General features: G+C 36.7%; 1 protein-coding gene across 5 annotated transcripts in view; it reads left to right on the top strand.

Moving 5' to 3' along the window:
- The window catches only part of RPGRIP1L (RPGRIP1 like), a 110,084-nt gene that overhangs the window by 48,930 nt on the left and 36,516 nt on the right, over positions 1-24,638 (top strand). For 2 of the 5 annotated variants that reach the window (XM_037001454.2, XM_037001456.2), the window contains exons 18-22: positions 699-889; positions 1,008-1,091; positions 3,890-3,991; positions 4,425-4,584; positions 5,902-5,975. In XM_037001454.2, coding sequence (XP_036857349.2) covers positions 699-889; positions 1,008-1,091; positions 3,890-3,991; positions 4,425-4,584; positions 5,902-5,975 — 611 coding nt within the window. Of the gene's footprint in view, positions 1-698; positions 890-1,007; positions 1,092-3,889; positions 3,992-4,424; positions 4,585-5,901; positions 5,976-6,215; positions 6,322-23,251; positions 23,367-24,638 lie in introns of those variants that run through there. The other 3 variants (XR_012126595.1, XR_005056800.2, XM_073225697.1) reach the window with 3 other exon arrangements.

Raw genomic sequence — 24,638 nt, 5'->3', positions numbered from 1 at the left:
CAAACAAGTGAGCATAAAGTAAAGGATATCCCTAAACAAAAGTTACGCTTGAAATATTGGTTTGTTTTTTCAAGTCAGGGATGTTTCATACTGAAAAATCTAGTGTAATAGTTAAAATCTGTGACTCAGTAGTACAGATTCAGCTAGGTGATAACCTTTTGTTACTGATAAGTGTTTTTTATTTTATGGATTTTTTGGGGTTCTACCAGTAAGCTGGAGAAATTGAACAAATCCCAGTTAAATATATTTTAAATTATAATAGAATTATATAAGACTCCTTTAGATATATAAATTATTTGAAATGTTAAAGGTTTAATATATTTTTCTATAGAGACAAGTGTTTTGCAAGAATATTCAAGTCCAAATGAAGGTTGATATTTGAACTATAACCCAGATAGTATCTTAGAGGAAGGCTAAGAATTCTGAGTAATCTCTGAATTTAATTTCAGTGAATTAAAATATTTATAAGATGGTTTTTCTCATTTTGAATCAATCATCGTTGAGACCATAACTTCTTAGTGCAATCTGCTTGAGAGGTGAACCTGTCATAGATCCTTTTGTCTTTATTTTATTCTCTGAGTCATTAAAAGCCAAAGTTATTTATAAAGCTATGAGTAATTGTCTTTGTTCTTCTTGAAATCTTATGAAACTAAAACTTCATTCTAGCACTAATTAAAATTGTTTTGATAAATTGGCAGGAATATTTGAGTTAACAGATCATAAAAAGCATCCTGCAGGAACCATCCATGTTATATTGAAATGGAAATTTGCTTACCTTCCACCAAGTGGATCCATAACAACTGAAGACTTAGGAAATTTCATACGCAAAGAAGAGTCAGAAGTTGTTCAGAGACTACCTCCAGCATCCTCTGTTAGCACATTAGTTGTAGTGAGTAATAGTGACTTTGAATTTCCTATAAAACTTAAGAAATAGCCCCCCTAAAAAAATGCATGAAGCCTTAAGTGTATGTTCATCATATTTAGTTTGATATATTGATTTATCTTAGGCACCAACACCTAAACCAAGACAGCGTTTAACACCTGTAGATAAGAAGGTGTCTTTTGTGGATATTACACCACATCAGAATTCTGTAAGTAGTAAACTCAAAATACTGATTTTTTTTCCCATAACAAATTCTTGAAATAAACTATATAGTATATGGTAGTATACCTTACCTGATTTAACATGGGAAAAGGTGAATAAAAAACTTCTTTTTCCTTTAAAATGTGAACTTATAATTTAGCAGTGTGTAAGAGTTGACTCTTTTAAATGCTCCTCTGGTCACCTTTGTCTCTCTAACTCCTGCTCTAATCCTGCTCTAATCCTCTACTCCCATTTATTTAAAAAAACTCTTCAAAATGGTGTCATAATTCTGTCTCCCTTTCCTCATACATTTTCTTGAACTCACTCCAGTCAAACTTTATCCTCATTAAAACCACTCTTGCCAAGGTTACCATATCCAGGAGTCAATTCTCAGTCCCCATCTTCATCTCCCAGTAACATCTGATACCGTGGCATCTTCCCTTGGCCTCTGGGATACTGTGCTTCCTTGTTCTCCTCCTGCTTTTTCAGCTACTCTTTCACTCTCCTGGACCCAATCTCTAAATGTTGAAGAGTCTCAGCAGTCAAACTTCAGACCTAGACCTCTTCTCTTCTCAATCTGTATATGTTAAGAGATTCTGTCCAATCTCCTAGTTTTAAAAAGTATCTATATGCTGACACTTCCATGTTTATTACCTTCAATCTTGATCTTGCTGCCATAATTACCACTCTGTAACCAAAAGAGTGTTTTATTTGCATTAAAATTTAATTGTAAGGAAATAGAAGTCTTAACTAGTTATTAACAGATATTTTGGTTGGGTAATGGATTTGTATTATCTTTTATATTCTTAATGCTTATGTTATATGCTCTAAATGTCTAATAGGAATCTGAACTTAACATGTGAAAAACCAAATTGGATTTCACCAGCACTTTTCCAAAATGTTTCTCTTTTTCATTGTTTCCCATTCTCAGTAAATGACATAACCATTCACCCAATTGCATGGTCATGAAATTTTAGAGGCACCCCTTTGACATCTTCTTTTTCTCACATCCTACATCCAATTCATCTATAACCCTGTCAGCTGTACTTTCAAAATATATCCTGTATTTCCAACATCTCCACTGTTACCACTCCAGTCACCATCATCATTTGTAGACTTTTAAAAAATCTTTCTTTGGAATTGAGATATAACTTATGTAAAGGACACAAATCAAGTACACAGCTTAGTGAATTTTCACGTATGTACAGACGTGTGTAATCACCACCCAGATGAAAATATACTCTCTCCCCAGGTCTTAAATAATACCTGGAATATACAGTGCATTGAATATATATGTGTTAAACAGATGAATTCAATAATAATTATTTAGCAGTCTTTAATAGCTAGCATTTATTGAGTACTTATTATGTGTCAGACTGTGAACTGCATGCTTTTATCCACTGAACTTGTTTAACCCTCATGACAACCTTATGTTCATACTAGAATTAGTCTCATTTAAAAATTAGGGAAGTAATGTTTAGAGATTAAGTCATTTTCTTAAGGTCACACAGCATTAGATATGGGATTTGCACACAGGTAGCCTGATTCCTAAGTAAGTGATAGTTAATATAAAAAAGACACACAGAAATAAGCAAGGTAGAGAAAGACAAATACCATATGATTTCAGTTATATGTGGAATCTAAAATCAAAACAAAACAAATGAACAAAATACCAATAGATTCATAGACAATGAGAAGTGACTGGTGGTTACCATGGGGTAAGAGTTGGGATATGTGGGTGAAATAGATGAAGTGGATAAACAGGCCAAAAAATCCCTATCATAATGTAAATTAATCATTGGGATGAAAATACAGCATAGAGAATATAGTCAATGATTCTGTAACATCAATGTTGGCAGGTAAAAAGTACACTAGTCGAGGTGAACATTTAATAATGTAGATAACTGTTGAATCACTGTTATATACTTGAAACCAATATATCATTGTATATCAAGTATAATTTTTAAAAAGACAGATGTTTGTTGCAATATTAGTCATTATACCTAAAAATCATGAACTTGTTAAATGTCTAACACTAGTAAAATGGCTCATTAAATTCTGATACAGCCACTTATTGTAATATTATGTTGTCATTAAAAATGATGTATATGCAAAGTTTCCTATAGGAGCAAATTTTACATTAAAATATTAAGGTTTTTTTAATGTAACATGATATATTATATTTACAATACAATTACCACTATGTAACTTACTTGCATTAAAATTTAACTGTAAGGAAATAGAAATCTAACTAGTTATTAATGGATATTTTGGCTGGGTAATGAGAATATGGATTTGTATTATCTTTTATGTCTTTTAGCTTATCTTTCACATTTTCTTTCATGTTGCATATATGTTTAAAGTACAACTGTGTATATTCTAGAACTAGCTTTTTTACTCAGCCTTTTATTGTGAACTCTCTTCAGTATCAGTGAGTACAAATCTACATTTTTTTTGCCATGCTGACACAGAACTCAGGTGTTTGGATGTACCATATTTTATTTAACTAATACTGTACTGTTGGAAATTTGCATTGTTATCATTTTATTTTGATTATAAACAATACCTCAATAAACTACACTTACAGGTTTTAAATTGCATAATATATACACCATGAAGAATATTAACCATTTTACCGAAATGCACTAAATTCCATGTCAAATGGGTAGCTACTATATTTGCTTCTAATTTTCAGTAGCATATGTGTATATGTGCATAGATGATAGATGTAGAAGTGTTAGGATGATTTGTAATTTAGTAATAAATACAAAATAATGTATATACATGTTTTCACATTAATATAAGGAGACATCTACTCTTTCTGAAGATAGAAAAGAAATTTCACCAGAAGTGGAGCATACATCAGAAATAGAAATGAAAATGCCAGCTGTTGCACATATTCTCCAGGTATATATTTGTATTAAAATTATTTTGAAAGGTTTAATTTGCTTCTTAAAGACTTTATATTAGCATGGATCAGGAAATCATTGCACTGATCCTATTTTTATATATGACTTCCTGGGAATAGAATGGTCAAAAATATAACAGGTGTAACAACTGCAATTATGCTGTTAACAAGTAATAAATAATATGTGAATTTAAGTATTAATGTAAAATTCACTTTTATGTTAATGTAATTTCATTCTTATAGTCAGATTTTCATTTATCTGCATATTTTCATTTGTACAATTTTAGTGATGATTTTCTAATCATTTATATATATTACCTCTTTTGTATATTTAAGCCTCAAGTTTACATGCTTTATTATTCAAGTGCTTCTGCAAGAATGCTATAAATGTGACCTAAGCAATAACATATAAGTGTACTTTTGTTTTTTCAGGATTCCCAAGGAAGCACTATAGATAAAGTAAAAGAGAATACTGAGAAAATGCAGCAAAGAAAAAAAGGTGATGTGCCTTTACAATCTGAGGATCAGCTTGCAGAACAAAGTTTGACTTCTGAAGATGGAACAGAAATAACTGAGGAATTAGAACCAGAAGGTAATTTTCTTTTTTAAATTAATATTCTTTACTTAAGTCCTTTTTTTTTTTTTAATCTGTCAGAGTATGCCTCAGAACATTGTCACTTAATAGTGGGTCTACTTCATGATACCTATTTCTTGATAGAAAGGATTGGTTGTAGTTCAGTCTAGTCAGATATGTACAAGTGAAATTATTACATATCTCATTTCAATTTAGAGTGCTACAACAGAATGAATATAAGTATTCTCTTGCCATGTTCCAAATTGATATTTTAAATGGCTTTCTAATCTCTTTGGGTTCAGTAGCATCATCTGGACTATTCTAGAGGACTTGACTTTTTAAAAATTAAAACAAAGAACTCAGACAAAAATACAATTTATGACATGATTTAATTTATATAAATGTCTAGAAAGGCAAACTACTCTATAGTGACAGAAAGCATTAAATTGATGACCTGGAGAAGGACAGATGAGAACAGAGATGCAGAAGGGAAGAGATTAGAAGAGGGAATAAGAAAATTTTTGGAAGTGGTCGATATGTCCACTATCTTAATTGTGGCAATAGTTTTATGAAATAGTATGTGGTTAGTCCTTGAAAAATACAGGGATTAGGGGCTCTGACCCCAACAGAGTTGAAAATAGTGTATAACTTTTGACTCTTCAAAAACTTAGTTACTAAATAGCCTATTGACCAGAAAGAAGCCTTTCCAATAACAAACAGTTGCTTAATACATATTTTATATGCTATTTGTACAATATAGTAAGCTAGAGACAAAAAAATGTTTTTTCAAATTGGCATAAATCTCAAAAAAAATGTCCAATATGTTTGTTGAAAAAAATCCACATATAAGTGGACCCACACAGTCCAAACCCGTGTTATTCAAGGGTCAGCTGTGTATGTCAGAATACAAAATTTTGCACTTTAAATGTGTGTAGTTTATTTGTTTCAATTTTGCCACAATAAGGCCATAAAACTTTTTTTAAAGTTTTTAAATAGTATAACTTGATTTTTCCATAATATTATTGGTTAAACTGTTAGGAATCATCTATTACCCTGTCCTCTCTTTTAAAAAATTATTTTTAATTTTATACTAGAGTAAGTTATATTTTTATTTCCTTTGTTTCTACTGAAACTAACCTTGGAATTTTCAGTCAATTTTTTTCTCTTTTCTAAAATATAATGTAAATATCTTTGCTGCTAAGAAAGGTCCAAACATGATTATCATCTTGTTCTTTTATGTCCTTATAGTGTATACTTATTTCTCTCCATTTCACAAGGTACAAATATACTTGGCTTAACATGTTTGAAGCACTAAAATTTTATTTTTTGTAACAGATGAAGAAGACAAATCAGCTTCTGACAGTGATGAGTGTATTGTTCCATATCCTATCTCCAAGAATATCAAACAGGTCAGTAACTTAATGTCAACTAGAAATGTTCTAGAAATAAAGTTGCTTTTTCACTCATAGTATATTAATCTTCATATATGAGAACCTTAATGCAAAAATATTTCTGGAAAATTTTGAATGTACTACCATAATCTAATACAAGTAATCATCTACTATAAGAAATTTTTATTTAGTTTCATTATGTGATGAGCCATACATATAAGGATTATTTTTGCTTCCATGTTGAACACCTGACATCAGGAGCTTCAGTAGTTACTTGCCAACACCAGTTGACGTTCCTGACTCCTTTTCAGAACCATTGTACAAAGATGGGTAAAATCAAATCTGAACTTTCAAGAATCAAAATGTGAGTTTGCATTTAAAACTATAATAACAGGAGAAGCCAAGATGGGGGCGTGAGTAGGGTAGTGGAAATCTCCTCCAAAAACCATATTTATTTTTGAAAATACAACAAATACAACTATTCCTAAAAGAGAGACCGGAGGATATAGAAGTACAACAGCCAGGCTACATGTACATCTGTGAGAACTTGGCATCTCATGAAGGGGGTAATATACAAACCATGGCCAGGCGGGACCCAAGCGCTCCCCCAACCCCAGCTCACCAGCGGGAGGACAGGAGTCGGATCGGGGAGGGAGTGGAAGCGCAGGACTGCTAAATACCCAGCCCTAGTCATCCACACTGGGAGCGCAGACACACAGTACGTGGTGAGCTGGATATCAGGGAAACGGAAAAGTAAAATCTGCAAGTGGGTTGCCCACAGCCAGCTCCCCTGGGACAAAAGAAAAGCGAGTGCTTTTTGAAAGTCTTAAAGGGACAGGAGCTTCACAGCTGGACAGAATCATCCCAACACACTCAGCCCAGCAGGCTGGGAATTTTGACGAGCTTCAGACGCCCCAGCCCCCTGGGGAGGCACAGCAGCTCTGAAGCTCATCACAGCAATAAACAGCCTGCCATTCATTCCCCCTCTGGCGCAGCCCCGCTACAGCGGCTGAACAGGCTGAGAGTGGCTGCACGCACAGCAGCCACCAAGAGTCTCGTCCCGGCGTGCAGCCAGCCATGCCAGACCTGGGGCCGCCGATGGCGCACAGCTACCCAGCGCAGGTAGAGGAAGCCGGAACAGGGTGCAAAGGGACGCCATTCTCATGAGGGAGCACAACAGACGTGCCTGCCTCTCCCCTGAGGGCTCTGGGCCACACCACCAGCAGTAGCTCAGGGGATTAACCCAGACACTACTCTGGTGTGAGGGCGACCAACACAGGCAGCAGAGAAGGGCAGGGCGACCAGCAAGCAGGAAGTGACTTTGTTCTCCCAGCTGACACAAGCAACAACTGCCTACGACTACCTCTATCACCATGAAAAGGCAGAAGAATTTGGTAGAGTACAGTATTACCCAGACGACCCCCGAGAGAGGACCACAGGAGACAGGTATAACCAATCGTCCTGAAAAAGAATTCAAAATAAAGGTCATAACCATGCTGATGGACCTGCAGAGAAATATGCAAGAGCTGAAGGATCAAGTTATGAGGGAGAATATAGAAATAAAACAATCTCTGGAAGGACTTAAAAGCAGACTGGATGAGGTGCAAGGGACTGTTAATGAAATAGAAATCAGAGAACAGGAATACAGAGAAACTGAGGCAGAGAGAGATAAAAAGATCTCCAGGAATGAAGGAATATTAAGAGAACTGTGTGACCAAACGGAACAATATTAGCATTATAGGGGTACCAGAAGAAGAAGGGAGAGAAAAAGGGATAGAAAGTGTCCTTGAAGAAATAAATGCTGAAAACGTCCCAAAACTGGTGGAGGAAAGAGTCTCTCAGACCATGGAAGCCCACAGATCTCCCAATAGAAGGGACCCAAGGAGGACAACACCAAGACATACAATAATTGAAATGGCAAAGATCAAAGATGAGGATAGAGTATTAAAGGCAGCCAGAGAGAGAGAAAAGGTCACCTACAAAGGAAAACACATCAGGCTATCATCAGACTTCTCAGCAGAAACCTTACAGGCCAGAAGAGAATGGCATGATATATTTAATGCAATGAAACAGAAGGGCCTTGAACCAAGAATACTGTATCCAGCATGATTATCATTTAAATATGGAGGGATTAAATAATTCCCAGACCAGCAAAGGTTGAGGGAATTTGCCTCCCACAAACCACCTCTACAGGATATTTTAAAGGAACTGCTCTAGGTGGAAGCACTCCTAAGGCTAAATAGATGTCACCAGAGAAAATAAAAAACAAACAAAGAAAGCAGACCAACCAAATACTAACTAAAGGCAAAAAATAAAATCAACTACTCACAAAAGCAGTGAAAGGAAACACAAAAGAGTACAGAATAAAACACCTAACATATAAAGAATGGACGGGGAGGAATAAGAAAGGAGAGAAATAAAGAATCATCAGACTGTGTTTATAATACCTTAATAAGCGAGTTAAGTTAGATGGTTAGATAGTAAACAAGCTACCCTTGAACCTTTGGTAACCATGAATCTAAAGCTGGCAATGGCAATAAGTACATATCTTTCAATAATCACCCTAAATGTAAATGGACTGAATGAACCAATCAAAAGACACAGAGTAATAGAATGGATAAAAAAGCAAGACCCATCTATATGTTGCTTATAAGAGACTCACCTCAAACTCAAAGACATACACAGACTAAAAGTGAAGGGATGGAAAAAGATATTTCATGCAAACAATATGGAGAAAAAAGAAGGTGTTGCAGTAGTAGTAGTATCAGAGAAAATAGACTTCTAAACAAAGAAAGTAACAAGAGATAAAGAAGGATGCTACATAATGATAAAGGGGTCAGTCCAACAAGAGGATATAACCATTATAAATATATATGCACTCAATACAAGAGCACTGACATATGTAAAAGAAATACTAACAGAATTAAAGGAGGAAATAGAATGCAATGCATTCATTCTAGGAGACTTCAACACACAACTCACTCCAAAGGACAGACCCACCAGAGAGAAAATAAGTAAGGACACAGAAGCACTGAACAACACTCTAGAACAGATGGACCTAACAGACATTTACAGGACGCTACAACGAAAAGCAGCAGGATACACATTCTTCTCAAGTGCACATGGAACATTTTTCAGAATAGACCACATACTAGGCCACAAAAAGAGCCTCAGTAATTTCAAGAACATTGAAATTCTACCAACCAACTTCTCAGACCACAAAGGTATAAAACTAGAAATAAATTGTACAAAGAAAACAAAAAGGCTCACAAACACATGGAGGCTTAACAACATGCTCCTAAATAATCAATGGATCAATGACCAAATTAAAATAGAGATCAAGCAACATATGGAGACAAATGACAAGAACAGCACAAAGCCCCAACTTCTGTAGGATGCAGCAAAGCCAGTTCTAAGAGGAAAGTATATAGCAATCCAGGCCTATTTAAAGAAAGAAGAACAATCCCAAATGAACAGTCTAAAGTCACAATTACTGAAACTGGAAAAAGAAGAACAAATGAGGCCTAAGGTCAGCAGAAGGAGGGACAAAATAAAGATCAGAGAAGAAATAAATAAAACTGAGAAGAATAAAACAATAGAAAAAATCAATGAAACCAAGAGCTGGTTCTTTGAGAAAATAAACAAAATAGATAAACCACTAGCCAGACTTTTTTTTTTTTTTGAGAGGGCATATCTCATATTTATTGATCAAATGGTTGTTAACAACAATAAAATTCTGTATAGGGGACTCAATGCACAATCATTAATCAACCCCAAGCCTAATTCTCAACAGTCTCCAATCTTCTGAAGCATAATGAACAAGTTTTTACATGGTGAACAAGTTCTTACATAGTGAATAAGTTCTTACATGGTAAACAGTGCAAGGGCAGTCATATCACAGAAACTTTCGGTTTTGATCACACATCATGAACTATAAACAATCAAGTCAGATATGATTATTTGTTTGATTTTTTTTAGACGGTATCTCTCATATTTATTGATCAAATGGTTGTTAACAACAATAAAATTCTGAATAGGGCAGTCAATGCTCAATGCACAATCATTAATCCATCTCAAGCCTAATTCTCGTCAGTCTCCAATCTTCTGAAGCATAATGAACAAGTTCTTACATGGTGAACAAATTCTTACATAGTGAATAAGTTCTTACATGGTGAACAGTACAAGGGCAGTCATCAAAGAAACTTAAGGTTTTGATCACACATTATGAACTGTAAACAATCAGGTCAAATATGAATATTCGTTTGATTTTTATACTTGATTTATATGTGGATCCCACATTTCTCCCTTTATTATTATTTTTTTATTTTTAATTTTTAATAATTTTTATTTTTATTTTTATTTTTTTTATTTAATCTAAATGTTTTTTTTTAACTTTTTTTTTTTGAGAGGGCATCTCTCATATTTATTGATCAAATGGTTGTTAACAACAATAAAATTCAGTATAGGGGGGTCAATGCTCAATGTACAATCATTAATCCATCTCAACCCTAATTCTCGTCAGTCTCCAATCTTCTGAAGCATAATGAACAAATTCTTACATGGTGAACGAATTCTTACATAATGAATAAATTCTTACATGGTGAACAGTACAAGGGCATTTATCACAGAAACTTTCGGTTTTGATCACGCATCATGAACTAGAAACAATCAAGTCAGATATGATTATTTGTTTGATTTTTTTTAGACGGTATCTCTCATATTTATTGATCAAATGGTTGTTAACAACAATAAAATTCTGAATAGGGCAGTCAATGCTCAATGCACAATCATTAATCCATCTCAAGCCTAATTCTCGTCAGTCTCCAATCTTCTGAAGCATAATGAACAAGTTCTTACATGGTGAACAAATTCTTACATAGTGAATAAGTTCTTACATGGTGAACAGTACAAGGGCAGTCATCAAAGAAACTTAAGGTTTTGATCACACATTATGAACTGTAAACAATCAGGTCAAATATGAATATTCGTTTGATTTTTATACTTGATTTATATGTGGATCCCACATTTCTCCCTTTATTATTATTATTATTTTTATTTTTAATAAAATGCTGAAGTGGTAGGTAGATGCAAGATAAAGGTAGAAAACATAGTTTAGTGCTGTAAGAGGGCGAATGTAGATGATCAGGTGTGAGCCTATGGACTAAGTATTAATCCAAGCTAGACAAGGGCAGCAAAACATCCACGGATGCAGAAGACTTCTCTCAAAGCAGGGGGGATGAGGTTCTGAGCCTCACCTCTGTTGATCCCCAATTTCTCACCTGATGGCCCCCCTGCGACTGTGCCTGTCTTAGGTTGTTCCTCCCTTGAGGAATCTTACCCGTCTCTGGCTAACCAGTCATCTTCCAGGGCCATACAGGGAAATGTGAATTTGTTGAGTGAGAGAGAATCCATATTGTTTGAAAAGGTTAGCTTTTTTCTTCTTTGCAGATTTATGCCCTGTGGCTTCTATGCCCAGCATTTGTCTTGAGGTATCTTTACCACTTGGAGGAATTATGATACTCGGTAAAGTCGATATGAGGCACGAATTCTATTTAAGGGTTGTAATTAGGAAGGAAGAAGAAAAGCTATAGAGGTAGCAGATGGAAGAAAACATGGGAGGATTGATTATTTCTTTGACATATCTTCTTGTAGAGTAACTTAAGCATGTATAGGTTTTAAACTACTAAATTGCACAAACATATTAACATAATAGGAATACAGTTACATAAACAAAGCAGATCTATAATTACCAGCCATCTCTAGTGAAGCCAAGAAAACCAGTTAGGCACCCGAGGCATTTGTGAAAATTTGTCTATGATATGATGGATATTGTCCAACTGTACTTGAACAGTCTGAGAGAAATCAGACAAATTAAAGCAACCCATTTCTGGGAACTGTTCACATCCCATATGTTCTTTTAACCGTAGATAGTCTGTAGTTGTAAGATTTTGGAGCGCTACAACTTGCACTTCTGCTAATTCTTGGTTGAGTTCTAACAGCATAGATAAAGTCAAATTTGTTGTTTTACTGTACGCACAGGCCAGCTTAGATATCTCCTTCTTCATTCCAATGGCAAGTCCAGGAACTGGTGGGATGAATGCAGCTACAACTGCAGCATCGCCTGGATCTTTGTTGAGGTTTTTTGATGATCATCTTCTGGTATGAGTCTTCCAGAGAGTGCTGATGTTGGAAGTTCTTCTTCATATCGTATCTTAGTTCATTTTCTGAGTAGCCAAATTAGGCTTTGATCTTCTGTATAAAAACAAACAGACCCTTTACCCACACTTTGATATGCCCTTTATACCATTGTGTAGAACTCATTGGAGGTCACCACACAGGAACTGCTTTTTTTTTTTTTTTTTATTAAGAGAAAGGAATATTATCAGAAAAGTGTACCTCCATAGCCGATCATCTGACACCCTTTAAGTGATCAAAATTATGTATATTTAAAGCATGTGTTAATCTTTGATTTACCATTAGTTTTATCCTATCAAGGAGTAATCCCTCTTTTCTTTCTTTCTTTCTTTTTTTTTTATTAATCTTTAATCTACACTTACCTGAAGAATACTATGTTTACTAGGCTCTCCCCTATACCAGGTCCCCCCTATAAACTACATTACAGTCACTGTCCATCAGCATAGCAAAATGTTGTAGAGTCACTACTTGTCCTCTCTGTGTTGTACAGCCCTCCCCTTTCTCCCTCCCCACCCCATTCATGCTAATCTTAATACCCCCTTTCTTCTTCCCACCCCTTAACCCTCCCTGCCCATCCATCCTCCCCAGTCCCTTTCCCTTTGGTGCCTGTTAGTCCATTTTTGGGTTCTGTAATTCCACTGCTGTTTTGATCCTTCAGTTTTTCCTTTGTTCTTATACTCTACAGATGATTGAAATCATTTGGTATTTCTCTTTCTCTACTTGGCTTATTTCACTGAGCATAATACTCTCCACCTCCATCCATGTTGCTGCAAATGGTAGGATTTGCCCTGTTCTTATGGCTGAGTAGTATTCCATTCTGTATATATACCACATCATCTTTATCCATTCATCTACCGATGGACATTTAGGTTGCTTCCAATTCTTGGCTATTGTAAATAGTGCTGTGATAAACATAGGGGTGCATCTGTCTTTCTCAAACTTGATTGCTGCGTTCTTAGGATAAAGTCCTAGGAGTGGAATTCCTGGGTCAAATGGTAGGTCTGTTTTGAGCATTTTGATGAACTTCCATACTGCTTTCCACAATGGCTGAACTAATTTACATTCCCACCAGCAGTGTAGGAGGGTTCCCCTTTCTCCACAGCCTCGCCAACATTTGTTGTTGTTTGTCTTTTGGATGGCAGCTATCCTTACTGGTGTGAGGTGATACCTCATTGTAGTTTTAATTTGCATTTCTCTGATAATTAGCGATGTGGAGCATCTTTTCATGTGTCTGTTGGCCATCTGTATTTCTTTTTTAGAGAACTGTCTGTTCAGTTCCTCTGCACATTTTTTAATTGGGTTATTTGTTTTTTGTTGGTTGAGGCATGTGGGCTCTTTATATATTCTGGGCGTCAAGCCTTTATCGGATCTGTCATTTTCAAATATATTCTTCCATACTGTAGGGTTCCTTTTTGTTCTGTTGATGCTGTCTTTTGCTGTACAGAAGCTTTTCAGCTTAATATACTCCCACTTGTTCATTTTTACTGTTGTTTTCCTTGCCCGGGGAGATATGTTCAAGAAGAGGTCACTCATGTTTATGTCTAAGAGGTTTTTGCCTATGTGTTTTTCTAACACTTTAATGGTTTCATGACTTACATACAGGTCTTTGATCCATTTTGAGTTTACTTTTGTATATGGGGTTAGACAATGATCCAGTTTCATTCTCCTACATGTAGCTGTCCAGTTTTGCCAGCACCATCTGTTGAAGAGACTGTCATTTCGCCATTGTATGTCCATGGCTCCTTTATCAAATATTAATTGACCATATATGTTTGGGTTAATATCTGGAGTCTCTAATCTGTTCCACTGGTCTGTGGCTCTGTTCTTGTGCCAGTACCAAATTGTCTTGATTACTATGGCTTTGTAGTAGAGCTTGAAGTTGGGGAATGAGATCCCCCCCCCAACTTTATTCTTCTTTTTCAGGATTGCTTTGGCTATTCGGGGTCTTTGGTGTTTCCATATGAATTTTTGAATTATTTGCTCCAGTTCATTGAAGAATGTTGCTGGTAATGTGATAGGGATTGCATTAAATCTGTATATTGCATTGGGCAGGATGACCATTTTGATTATATTAATTCTTCCTAACCATGAGCATGGGATGAGTTTCCATTTGTTAGTGTCCCCTTTAATTTCTCTTAAGAGTGACTTGTAGTTTTCAGAGTATAGGTCTTTCCATTCTTTGGTTAGGTTTATTCCTAGGTATTTTATTCTTTTTGATGCAATTGTGAATAGAATGGTTTTCCTGATTTTTCTTTCTATTGGTTCATTGTTAGTGTATAGGAAAGCTACAGATTTCTGTGTGTTAATTTTGTATCCTGCAACTTTGCTGTATTCCGATATCAGTTCTAGTAGTTTTGGATTGGAGTCTTTAGGGTTTTTTATGTACAATATCATATCATCTGCAAATAGTGACAGTTTAACTTCTTCTTTACCAATCTGGATTCCTTGTATTTCTTTGTTTTGTCTGATTGCCGTGGCTAGGACCTCCAGTACTATGTTAAATAGCAGTGGGGAGAGTGGGCATCCCTATCTAGTTCCTGATCTCAGCAGAAATGCTTTCAGCTTCTCGCTGTTCAGTATAATGTTGGCTGTGGGTTTATCATATATGGCCTTTATTATGTTGAGGTACTTGCCCTCTATTTCCATTTTGCTGAGAGTTTTTATCATGAATGGATATTGAACTTTGTCAAATGCTTTTTCAGCATCTATGGAGATGATCATGTGGTTTTTGTCTTTCTTTTTGTTGATGTGGTGGATGATGTTGATGGACGTTCGAATGTTATACCATCCTTGCATCCCTGGGATGAATCCCACTTGGTCATGCTGTATGATCCTTTTGATATACTTTTGAATTCAGTTTGCTAATATTTTATTAAGTATTTTTACATCTACATTCATCAGGGATATTGGTCTGTAATTTTCTTTTTTCGTGGGGTCTTTGCCTGGTTTTGGTATTAGGGTGATGTTGGCTTCATAGAATGAGTTTGGGAGTATTCCCTCCTCTTCTATTTTTTGGAACACTTTAAGGAGAATGGGTATTATGTCTTCTCTGTGTGTCTGATAAAATTCCGAGATAAATCCGTCCAGCCCTGGGGTTTTGTTCTTCGGTAGTTTTTTGATTACCGTTTCAATTTCTTTGCTCGTAATTGGTTTGTTTAACTTTTGTGTTTCTTCTTTGGTCAGTCTTGGAAGGTTGTATTTTTCTAGGAAGGTGTCCATTTCTTCTAGGTTTTCCAGCTTGTTGGCATATAGGTTTTCATAGTAGTGTTTAATAATTCTTTTTATTTCTGTGGAGTCTCATGATTATTCCGTTCTCATTTCTGATGCTATTGATTTGTGTTGATTCTCTTTTTCTCTTAATAAGTTTGGCTAGAGGCTTATCTATTTTGTTTATTTTCTCAAAGAACCAGCTCTTGGTTTTGTTGATTTTTGCTATTGTTTTATTTTTCTCAATTTTGTTTATTTCTTCTCTGATCTTCATTATGTCCCTCCTTCTGCTGACTTTAGGCCTCATTTGTTCTTCTTTTTCCAGTTTCGATAATTGTGATGTTAGACTATTCATTTGGGATTGTTCTTCCTTCTTCAAGTGTGCCTGGATCGCTATATACTTTCCTCTTAAAACTGCTTTCGCTGTGTCCCACAGAACTTGGGGCTTTGTGTTGTTGTTGTCATTTGTTTCTATATATTCCTTGATCTCTATTTTGATTTGTTCATTGATCCATTGATTATTTAGAAGCATGTTGTTAAGCCTCCATTGTGTTTGTGAGCCTTTTTGTTTTCTTTGTAGAATTTCTTTCTAGTTTTATACCTTTGTGGTCTGAAAAATCGGTTGGTAGAATTTCAATATTTTCAAATTTACTTAGGCTCTTTTTGTGAGCTAGTATGTGGTCTATTCTGGAGAATGTTCCATGTGCACTTGAGAAGAATGTATATCGTGTTGCTTTTGGATGTAGAGTTCTATAGATGTCTATTAGGTCCATCTGTTCTAGTGTGTTGTTCAGTGCCTGTGTGTCCTTACTTATTTTCTGCCCGGTGGATCTATCCTTTGGGGTGAGTGGTGTATTGAAGTCTCCTAAAATGAATGCATTGCAGTCTATTTCCCTCTTAATTCTGTTAGTATTTGTTTCACATATGCTGGTGCTCCTGTGTTGGGTGCATATATATTTAGAATGGTTATATCCTCTTGTCAGACTGAGCCCTTTATCATTATGTAGTATCCTTCTTTATCTCTTGTTACTTTCTTTGTTTTGAAGTCTATTTTGTCTGATATTAGTACTGCAACCCCTGCTTTCTTCTCACTGTTGTTTGCCTGAAATATGTTTTTCCATCCCTTGACTTTTAGTCTGTGCATGTCTTTGGGTTTGAGGTGAGTTTCTTGTAAGCAGCATATAGATGGGTCTTGCTTTTTTATCCATTCTATTACTCTGTGTCTTTTGATTGGTGCATTAAGTCCATTTACATTTAGGGTGACTATTGAGAGATATGTACTTTTTGTCATTGCAGGCTTTAGATTCGTGGTTACCAAAGGTTCAAGGTTAGCCTCTTTAGTATCTTACTGTCTAACTTAGCTCGCTTATTGAACTGTTATATACACTGTCTGGAGATTCTTTTCTTCTCTCCCTTCTTATTCCTCCTCCTCTATTCTTCATATGTTATGTGTTTTGTTCTGTGCTCTTTTTAGGAGTGCTCCCATCTAGAGCAGTCCCTGTAAGATGCCCTGTAGAGGTGGTTTGTGGGAAGCAAATTCCCTCAGCTTTTGCTTGTCTGGGAATTGTTTAATTCCACCATCATATTTAAATGATAGTCGTGCTGGATACAGTATCCTTGTTTCAAGTCCCTTCTGTTTCATTGCATTAAATATATCATGCCATTCTCTTCTGGCCTGTAGGGTTTCTGCTGAGAATTCTGATGTTAGCTTGATGGGTTTTCCTTTATAGGTGACCTTTTTATCTCTAACTGCCTTTACAACTCTTTCCTTGTCCTTGATCTTTGCCATTTTAATTATTATGTGTCTTGGTGTTGTCCTCCTTGTATCCTTTCTGTTGGGGGTTCTGTGTATTTCCGTGGTCTGTTCAATTATTTCCTCCCCCAGTTTGGGGAAGTTTTCAGCAGTTATTTCTTCCAAGATACTTTATGTCCCTTTTCCTCTCTCTTCTTCTTCTGGTACCCCTATAATATGGATATTCCTTTTCGATTGGTCACATAGTTCTCTTAGTATTGTTTCGTTCCTGGAGATCCTTTTATCTGTCTCTATGTAAGCTTCTAAACGTTCCTCTTCTCAGGTTTCTATTCTTTCAATGGCCTCTTGCATCTTATCCATTCTGCTTATAAATCCTTCCAGGGTTTGTTTCACTTCTGTGATCTCCTTCCTGACATCTGTGATCTCCCTCCGGACTTCATCCCATTGCTTTTGCATTTTTCTCTGCATCTCATCCCATTGCTCTTGCATTTTTCTCTGCATCTCCATCAGTGTGTTCATGATTTTTATTTTGAATTCTTTTTCAGGAAGACTGGTTAGGTCTGTCTCCTTCTCAGGTGTTGTCTCTGTGATCTTTGTCTGCCTGTAGTTTTGCCATTTCATGGTGATAGAGATAGTTTGCAGAGCTGGTACGAGTGACCACTGGAAGGGCTTCCCTTCTTGTTGGTTTGTGGTCTTCCTCTCCTGGGAGAATAGCGACCTCTAGTGGCTTGTGCTTGGCAGCTGTGTGCAGACAGGGCTTCTGCTTCCTGCCCGGTTGCTGTGGATTTTATCTCTGCTGTTGCTGTGGGCGTGGCCTGGCTCAGGCTGCTCCTCCAAAATGGTGGAGCCGCATTGGAGGGGGAGCAGCTGGAAGACTATCTCCGTAAGGGGCCTCTGTGCTCCCTGCTGCCCAGGGGGTTAGAGTGCCCAGAGATCCCCAGATTCCCTGCCGCTGGGCTAAGTGTCCTGTCCTGCCCCTTTAAGACTTCCAAAATGCACTCTCCAAACCAAAACAACAACAGCAACAACAAAAGAAAATTAAAAAATTAAATAAATAATTTTTTTAAAAAAAGGAAAAACGTGCAATTTTCTTTGTCCTCAGGTGCCAGTCTCAGGCACCCGTTCACCAGTCTCGCTGCCCTGTTTCCCTAGCATTGGGGTCCCTGTCCCTTTAAGGCTTCCAAAAAGCACTCGCCAAAAAAAAAAAAAAAAAGCCACTCCCATTTCTTTGTTCTCCAGCATCAGCCTCAGGCACCCACTCACCAGTCCTGCCGCCCTGTTTCCCTAGTATCCAGGACCCCATGCATGCACTGTGTCTGCGCTCTGGTCTGGATGGCTGGGGCTGTGTGTTCAGTAGTCCTGGGCTCCTTCTCCCTCCCTGCTGACTCCTCTCCTCCTGCTGGGGGCTGGGGGGAGTGGCGCTCGGGTCCCGCCGGGCCGGGGCTTGTATCTTACCCCCTTCGCGAGGCGCTGGGTTCTCGTAGGTGTGGATGTGGTCTGGATGTTGTCCTATGTCCTCTGGTCTCTATTTTAGGAAGAGTTGTCTTTTTTATATTTTCATAAATAAATGTGGTTTTGGGAGGAGATTTCTGCTGCTCTACTCACGCTGCCATCTTGGCTCCACCTCTCTTGTTTGATTTTTATACTTGATTTATATGTGAATCCCACATTTCTCCCTTTTTTTTTTTAATGAAATGCTGACGTGGTAGGTAGATGCAAGATAAAGGTAGAAAACATAATTTAGTGCTGTAAGAGGGCAAATGTAGATGACCAGGTCTGTGCCTATAGACTGAGTATTAATCCAGGCTAGACAAGGGCAACAAAACATCCACAGATGCAGAAGATTTCTCTCAAAACAGGGGGGGTGAGTTTCTAAGCCTCACCTCTGTTGATCCCCAATTTCTCACCTGATGGCCCCCCTGCAACTGTGCCTGTCTTAAGTTGTTCCTCCCTTGAGGAATCTTACCCGTGTCTGGCTAACCAGTCATCTTCCAGGGCCATACAGGGAAATGTAAAGTTGGTAAGTGAGAGAGAAGCAATATTCTTTTAAAAAGTTAGCTTTTTACTTATTTGCAGATTCATGCCCTGTGGCTTCTATGCCCAGCATTTCTCTTGAGGTATCGTTACCACTAGGAAGACTTATAATACTCGGTAATTTCAATGTGAGGCATGAATTCTACTTAAGGGTTGTAATTAGGAAGGAAAAAGAAAAGCTATAGAAGTAGCAGACGGAAGAAAACATGGGAAGATTGATTATTTCTTTGACATAACTTCTTGTAAAGTAACATAAGCATGTATAGGTTTTAACAAACTACTAATTAAATTGCGTACACACATTAACAAAATAGGAATACAGATACATAACAAAAGCAGACCTACAATTACCAGCCATATCCAGTGAATCCAAGAAAACCAGTTAGGTACCCTAGGCATTTGTGAAAACTTATCAATGATATGATAGATATTGTCTAACTGAATTTGAATAGTTTGAGAAGAATCAGACAAATTAAAACGACATATTCGTGGGAACTGTTCACATCCCATATGTTCTTTTAACAGTATATAGTCTATAGTCGCACAATTTTGGAGCACTGCAACTTGCACTTCTCCTAATTCTTGGTTGAGTTCCAACAATATAGATTCAGTCAAATTTGTTGTTTTGCTAGCCAGACTTATTAAGAGAAGAAGAGAATCTACACACAGCAACAGAATCAGAAATGAGAAAGGAAAAATCATGACACACCCCACAGAAATACAAAGAATTATTAGAGAATACTATGAGAATCTCTATACTAACAAGCTGGAAAACCTAGAAGAAATAGACAACTTCCTAGAAAAATACAATCTTCCAATGCTGACAAAGGAAGAAACAGAAAATCTAAACAGACCAATTACCAGCAATGAAATTGAATTGGTAATCAAAAAACTACCCAAGAACAAAACCCCCAGGCCAGATGGATTCACCACTGAATTTTATCAGGCATATACAGAAGACATAATACCCATTCTCCTTAAAGTTTTCCAAAAAATAGAAGAGGAGGGAATACTCCCAAACTCATTCTATGAAGCCAGCATCACTCTGATACCAAAACCAGGCAAAGACCCCACAAAAAAATAAAATTACAGACCAATATCCCTGATGAGTGTAGATGCAAAAATACTCAACAAAATATTAGCAAATCGAATTCAAAAATATATCAAAAGGTTCTTACACCACGACCAAGTAGGATTCATCCCAGGGATGCAAGGATGGTAGAACATTCGAAAATCCATCAACATCATCCACCACATCAACAAAAAGAAGGACAAAAACCATGTGATCATCTCCATAGACACTGAAAAAGCATTCGACAAAATTCAACATCCATTCATGATAAAAACTCTCAACAAAATGGGTATAGAGGGCAAGTACCTCAACATAATAAAGGCCATATATGACAAACCCACAGCCAACATCATACTTTACAGAGAGAAGCTGAAAACTTTCCCTCTAAGATTGGGAACAAGACAGGAATGCCCACTCTCCCCACTGTTATTCAACATAGTAGTGGAGGTCCTAGCCATGGCAATCAGACAGAACAAAGAAGTACAAGGCATCCAGATTGGTAAAGAAGAGGTCAAACTATCACTGTTTGCAAATGACATGATACTGTACATAAAAAACCCTAAAGACTCCACTCCAAAACTACTAGAACAAATATCTGAATTCAGCGAAGTTGCAGGATACAAAATTAATCCACAGAAATCTGTTGCTTTCCTATACACTAATGATGAACTAGCAGAAAGAGAAATCAGGAAAACAATTTCATTCACGATTGGATCAAAAAGAATAAAATACCTAGGAATAAACCTAACCAAGGAAGTGAAAGACCATACCCTGAAAACTACAAGATACTCTTAAGAGAAATTAAAGAGGTCACTAACAAATGGAAACTCATCCCAAGCTCTTGGCTAGGAAGAATTAATATTGTCAAAATGGCCATCCTGCCTAAAGCCATCTACAGATTCAATGCAATCCCTATCAAAATACCAACAGCATTCTTCAACTAACTGGAACAAATAGTTCTAAAATTCATATGGAACCACAAAAGACCCCGAATAGCCAAAACAATCCTGAGAAGGAAGAATAAAGTGGGGGACGAGGGGGATCTTGCTTCCCAACTTCAAGCTCTACTACAAAGCCACAGTAATCAAGACAATTTGGTACTGGCACAAGAACAGAGCCACAGACCAGTGGAACAGAATAGAGAGTCCAGATATTAACCCAAATATATATGGTCAATTAATATACAATAAAGGAGCCATGGACATACAATGGGGAAATGACAGCCTCTTGAACAGCTGGTGTTGGCAAAACTGGACAGCTACATGTAAGAGAATGAAACTGGACCATTGTCTAACCCCATATACAAAAGTAAATTTGAAATGGATCAAAGACCTGAATGTAAGTCATGAAACCATAAAACTCTTAGAAAAAACATAGGCAAAAATCTCTTGGACATAAACATGAGTGACTTCTTCATGAGCATATCTCCCCAGGGAAGGGAAACAAAAGCACAAATGAACAAGTGGGACTATATCAAGCTGAAAAGCTTCTGTACATCAAAGGATACCACCAGTAGAACAAAAAGACATCCTACAGTATGGGAGAATATATTCATAAATGAAAGATCAGATAAAGGGTTGACATCCAAAATATATAAAGAGCTCAAGCACTTCAACAAACAAAAAGCAAATAATCCAATTAAAAATGGTCAGAGGAGCTGAACAGACAGTTCTCCAAAGAAATTCAGATGGCCAACAGACACATGAAAAGATGCTCCACATCGCTTGTCATCAGAGAAATGCAAATTAAAACCACAATGAGATATCACCTCACACCAGTAAGGATCGCGACCATCCAAAAGACAAACAACAACAAATGCTGGTGAGGTTGTGGAGAAAAGGGAACCTTCCTACACTGCTGGTGGGAATGTAAACTAGTTCAACCATTGTGGAAAGCAGTATGGAGGTTCCTCAAAAAGCTCAAAATAGAAATACCATTTGACCCAGAAATTCCACTCCTAGGAATTTATCCTAAGAATGCAGCAGCCCAGTTTGAAAAAGATATATGCGCCCCTATGCTTATCGCAGCACTATTACAATAGCCAAGTATTGTAAGCAACCTAAGTGTCCATCTGTAGATGAATGGATAAAGAAGATGTGGTACAAATACACAATTGAATATTATTCAGCCATAAGAAGAAAACAAATCCTACCATTTGCAACAGCATGGTTGGAGCTAGAGGGTATTATGCTCAGTGAAATAAGCCAGGTGAAGAAAGACAAATATCAAATGATTTCACTCCTCTGTGGAGTATAAGAAAAAAGAGAAAAACTGAAGGAGCAAAACAGCAGCAGAGTCACAGAACCCAAGAATAGACTAACCATTACCAAAGGGAAAGGGACAGGAGAGGATGGGTGGGAAGGGAGGGATAAGGAGGTGGGGGGGAAAGAAAGAGGGCACTATGATTAGCATGTATAATGTGGGGTGGGGAGCAAAGAGAGGGCTGTACAACACAGAGAAGACAAGTAGTGATTCTATAGCATCTTACTCGGCTGATGGACAGTGACTGTATTTGGGTATGTGGGGGGGCTTGGTGATGGGTAGAATCTAGTAAACATAATATCCTTCATGTAATTGTAGATTAATGATACCAAAAAAAATCTATAATAACTTGTGAGTATGAATTCATAGACTATTCATATCTGAAGATGTCCATTGATAAACTGTTAGTTATTTCTGCTAACATAATTAAACCTTCTTAGATGGTAATTAATCTAGTAAAGGTATGCTTTGCTTGTTTCGTAGCACATTGCTGAATAGTAGTATGTAAATTGAAATTTTGAAAAAGTAATAATACTTTAGTTTATATCAGAAGTATACCATTTACCAGACCACTTTTTATTTCAAGGCAGTGAAAAGATTTTATATAGTAAGTATAAGTAAAATTTTTTGAAAAGCCCTGAATAACAATTACGTCTACACTAATTTTCCTGAAATTACTAATTATACTCCTTTTTAAGAATTTCTACTTTATGGGTAATAAATGCAATAGTTCTTTCAAGTGTTGAAATTCTTACCTTTATCTCTCTGCAGAACAATCCAGAACATTTCATTTGTCACAGATGTCTCCATAGAGAAATTCTTTGTTTCTGTGATTGATAAATACAAACAGAACAGTTCATCTGTCCAAGATTTTACTATCACTATTATATAATTATTATCAATATTATCTAATCTATGACATTCTGATGTATGGAATCTTTATTCAGAATTGATAAAGAAGGAATCTTGCATATAATGGCCTGAAGACTCTTAATTGTAGCATTTAATTCAATTTAATTTTTTTGCTTTATCAAATCTGAGATTGTTAAATTTTTTATCAAACCAATGGATAGAAATTCTCTACCCACTATTAGAAAATTTCAGTAATGGGAATCAATGGGAAAGTGGGCCCTTTTATGGGATGTACTTTGTACTTGGCAAGCTGGAAACCCAGTAGAGTCAATGGTGTAGTTCCAGTCTAAGTCTAAGACCTCAGAATTACGAGAACCAGTGGTGTTAAGTTCCAGGCAGACAGCACTGACAGTCTGGAGACCTAAGAAGAGTCAATGTTTCAAGTCCAAAGGCATAAATATCAATGTCCCAACTGAAGGCAATCAGGCAGAAGAAGATCCCCCTTACTTATTCTTTTTGTTTATTGAGTTCTTCAACTGACTGGTTGAGGCCCCACCTGTTAGGGAGGGCAATCTGCTTTACCCAGTCAACCAATTCAAATGTTAATCTCATCCAGAAATGCTGTAAAAAACACACCCAGAATAACTGACCAAATGGCTGGGAATCTATCTCATGGCCCAGTCAAGATGACACATAAAATTAACTGTCATATTATTTTATTAAGAGCCCTCCATTCATTACACAAGAGTAGGAAGTCTGCATGTTTGATTCAGACACATTTCTTTCTCACATATTAATAGTTCTTCTGCAAGACTGTGCTTACTTCACTAGAATTTTGCATGCCTATTTGATTTAGCCTTTTGAACATAAGAATGTGAGAAATGAGATACTGAATCAGTCCTGGCGTCTAAGAAGGCAGGTAACAAGGAATATATCTATCTAGTCAATCTGAAAACACTCATCCCTTTTTATATAACTCAGTGATTCCCAGGGATTCACCCTCTGTAGTTTGTGATCACTCCTTCCTAAGGAAGTAAGTAGAGTATTCTAGCCCTGCCATCAGGAAGCATCTACGTTAATTGGGAAAATGTGTTCAGGACAATTCAAGTCATAATTCAGTTAAATTACAATATAAAACAATGTCAAAGGACAGTATCAATAATTAATATAATAGATATTTGAGCTGAAGAATAATTAACTATTTTATGGCCCTTCCCTTGAGTAACTGAGTAACTGAGGCCTTCCAAATGAGTAAACTGAGATGCTGAGATATTAAGTGACTTTCTGATAATCATGCCACTAATAA

This window comes from Manis javanica, chromosome 17, assembly GCF_040802235.1.
Source record: "Manis javanica isolate MJ-LG chromosome 17, MJ_LKY, whole genome shotgun sequence".
Lineage (NCBI taxonomy): Eukaryota > Metazoa > Chordata > Mammalia > Pholidota > Manidae > Manis > Manis javanica.
This window is presented reverse-complemented; position numbering and strand designations above follow the sequence as displayed.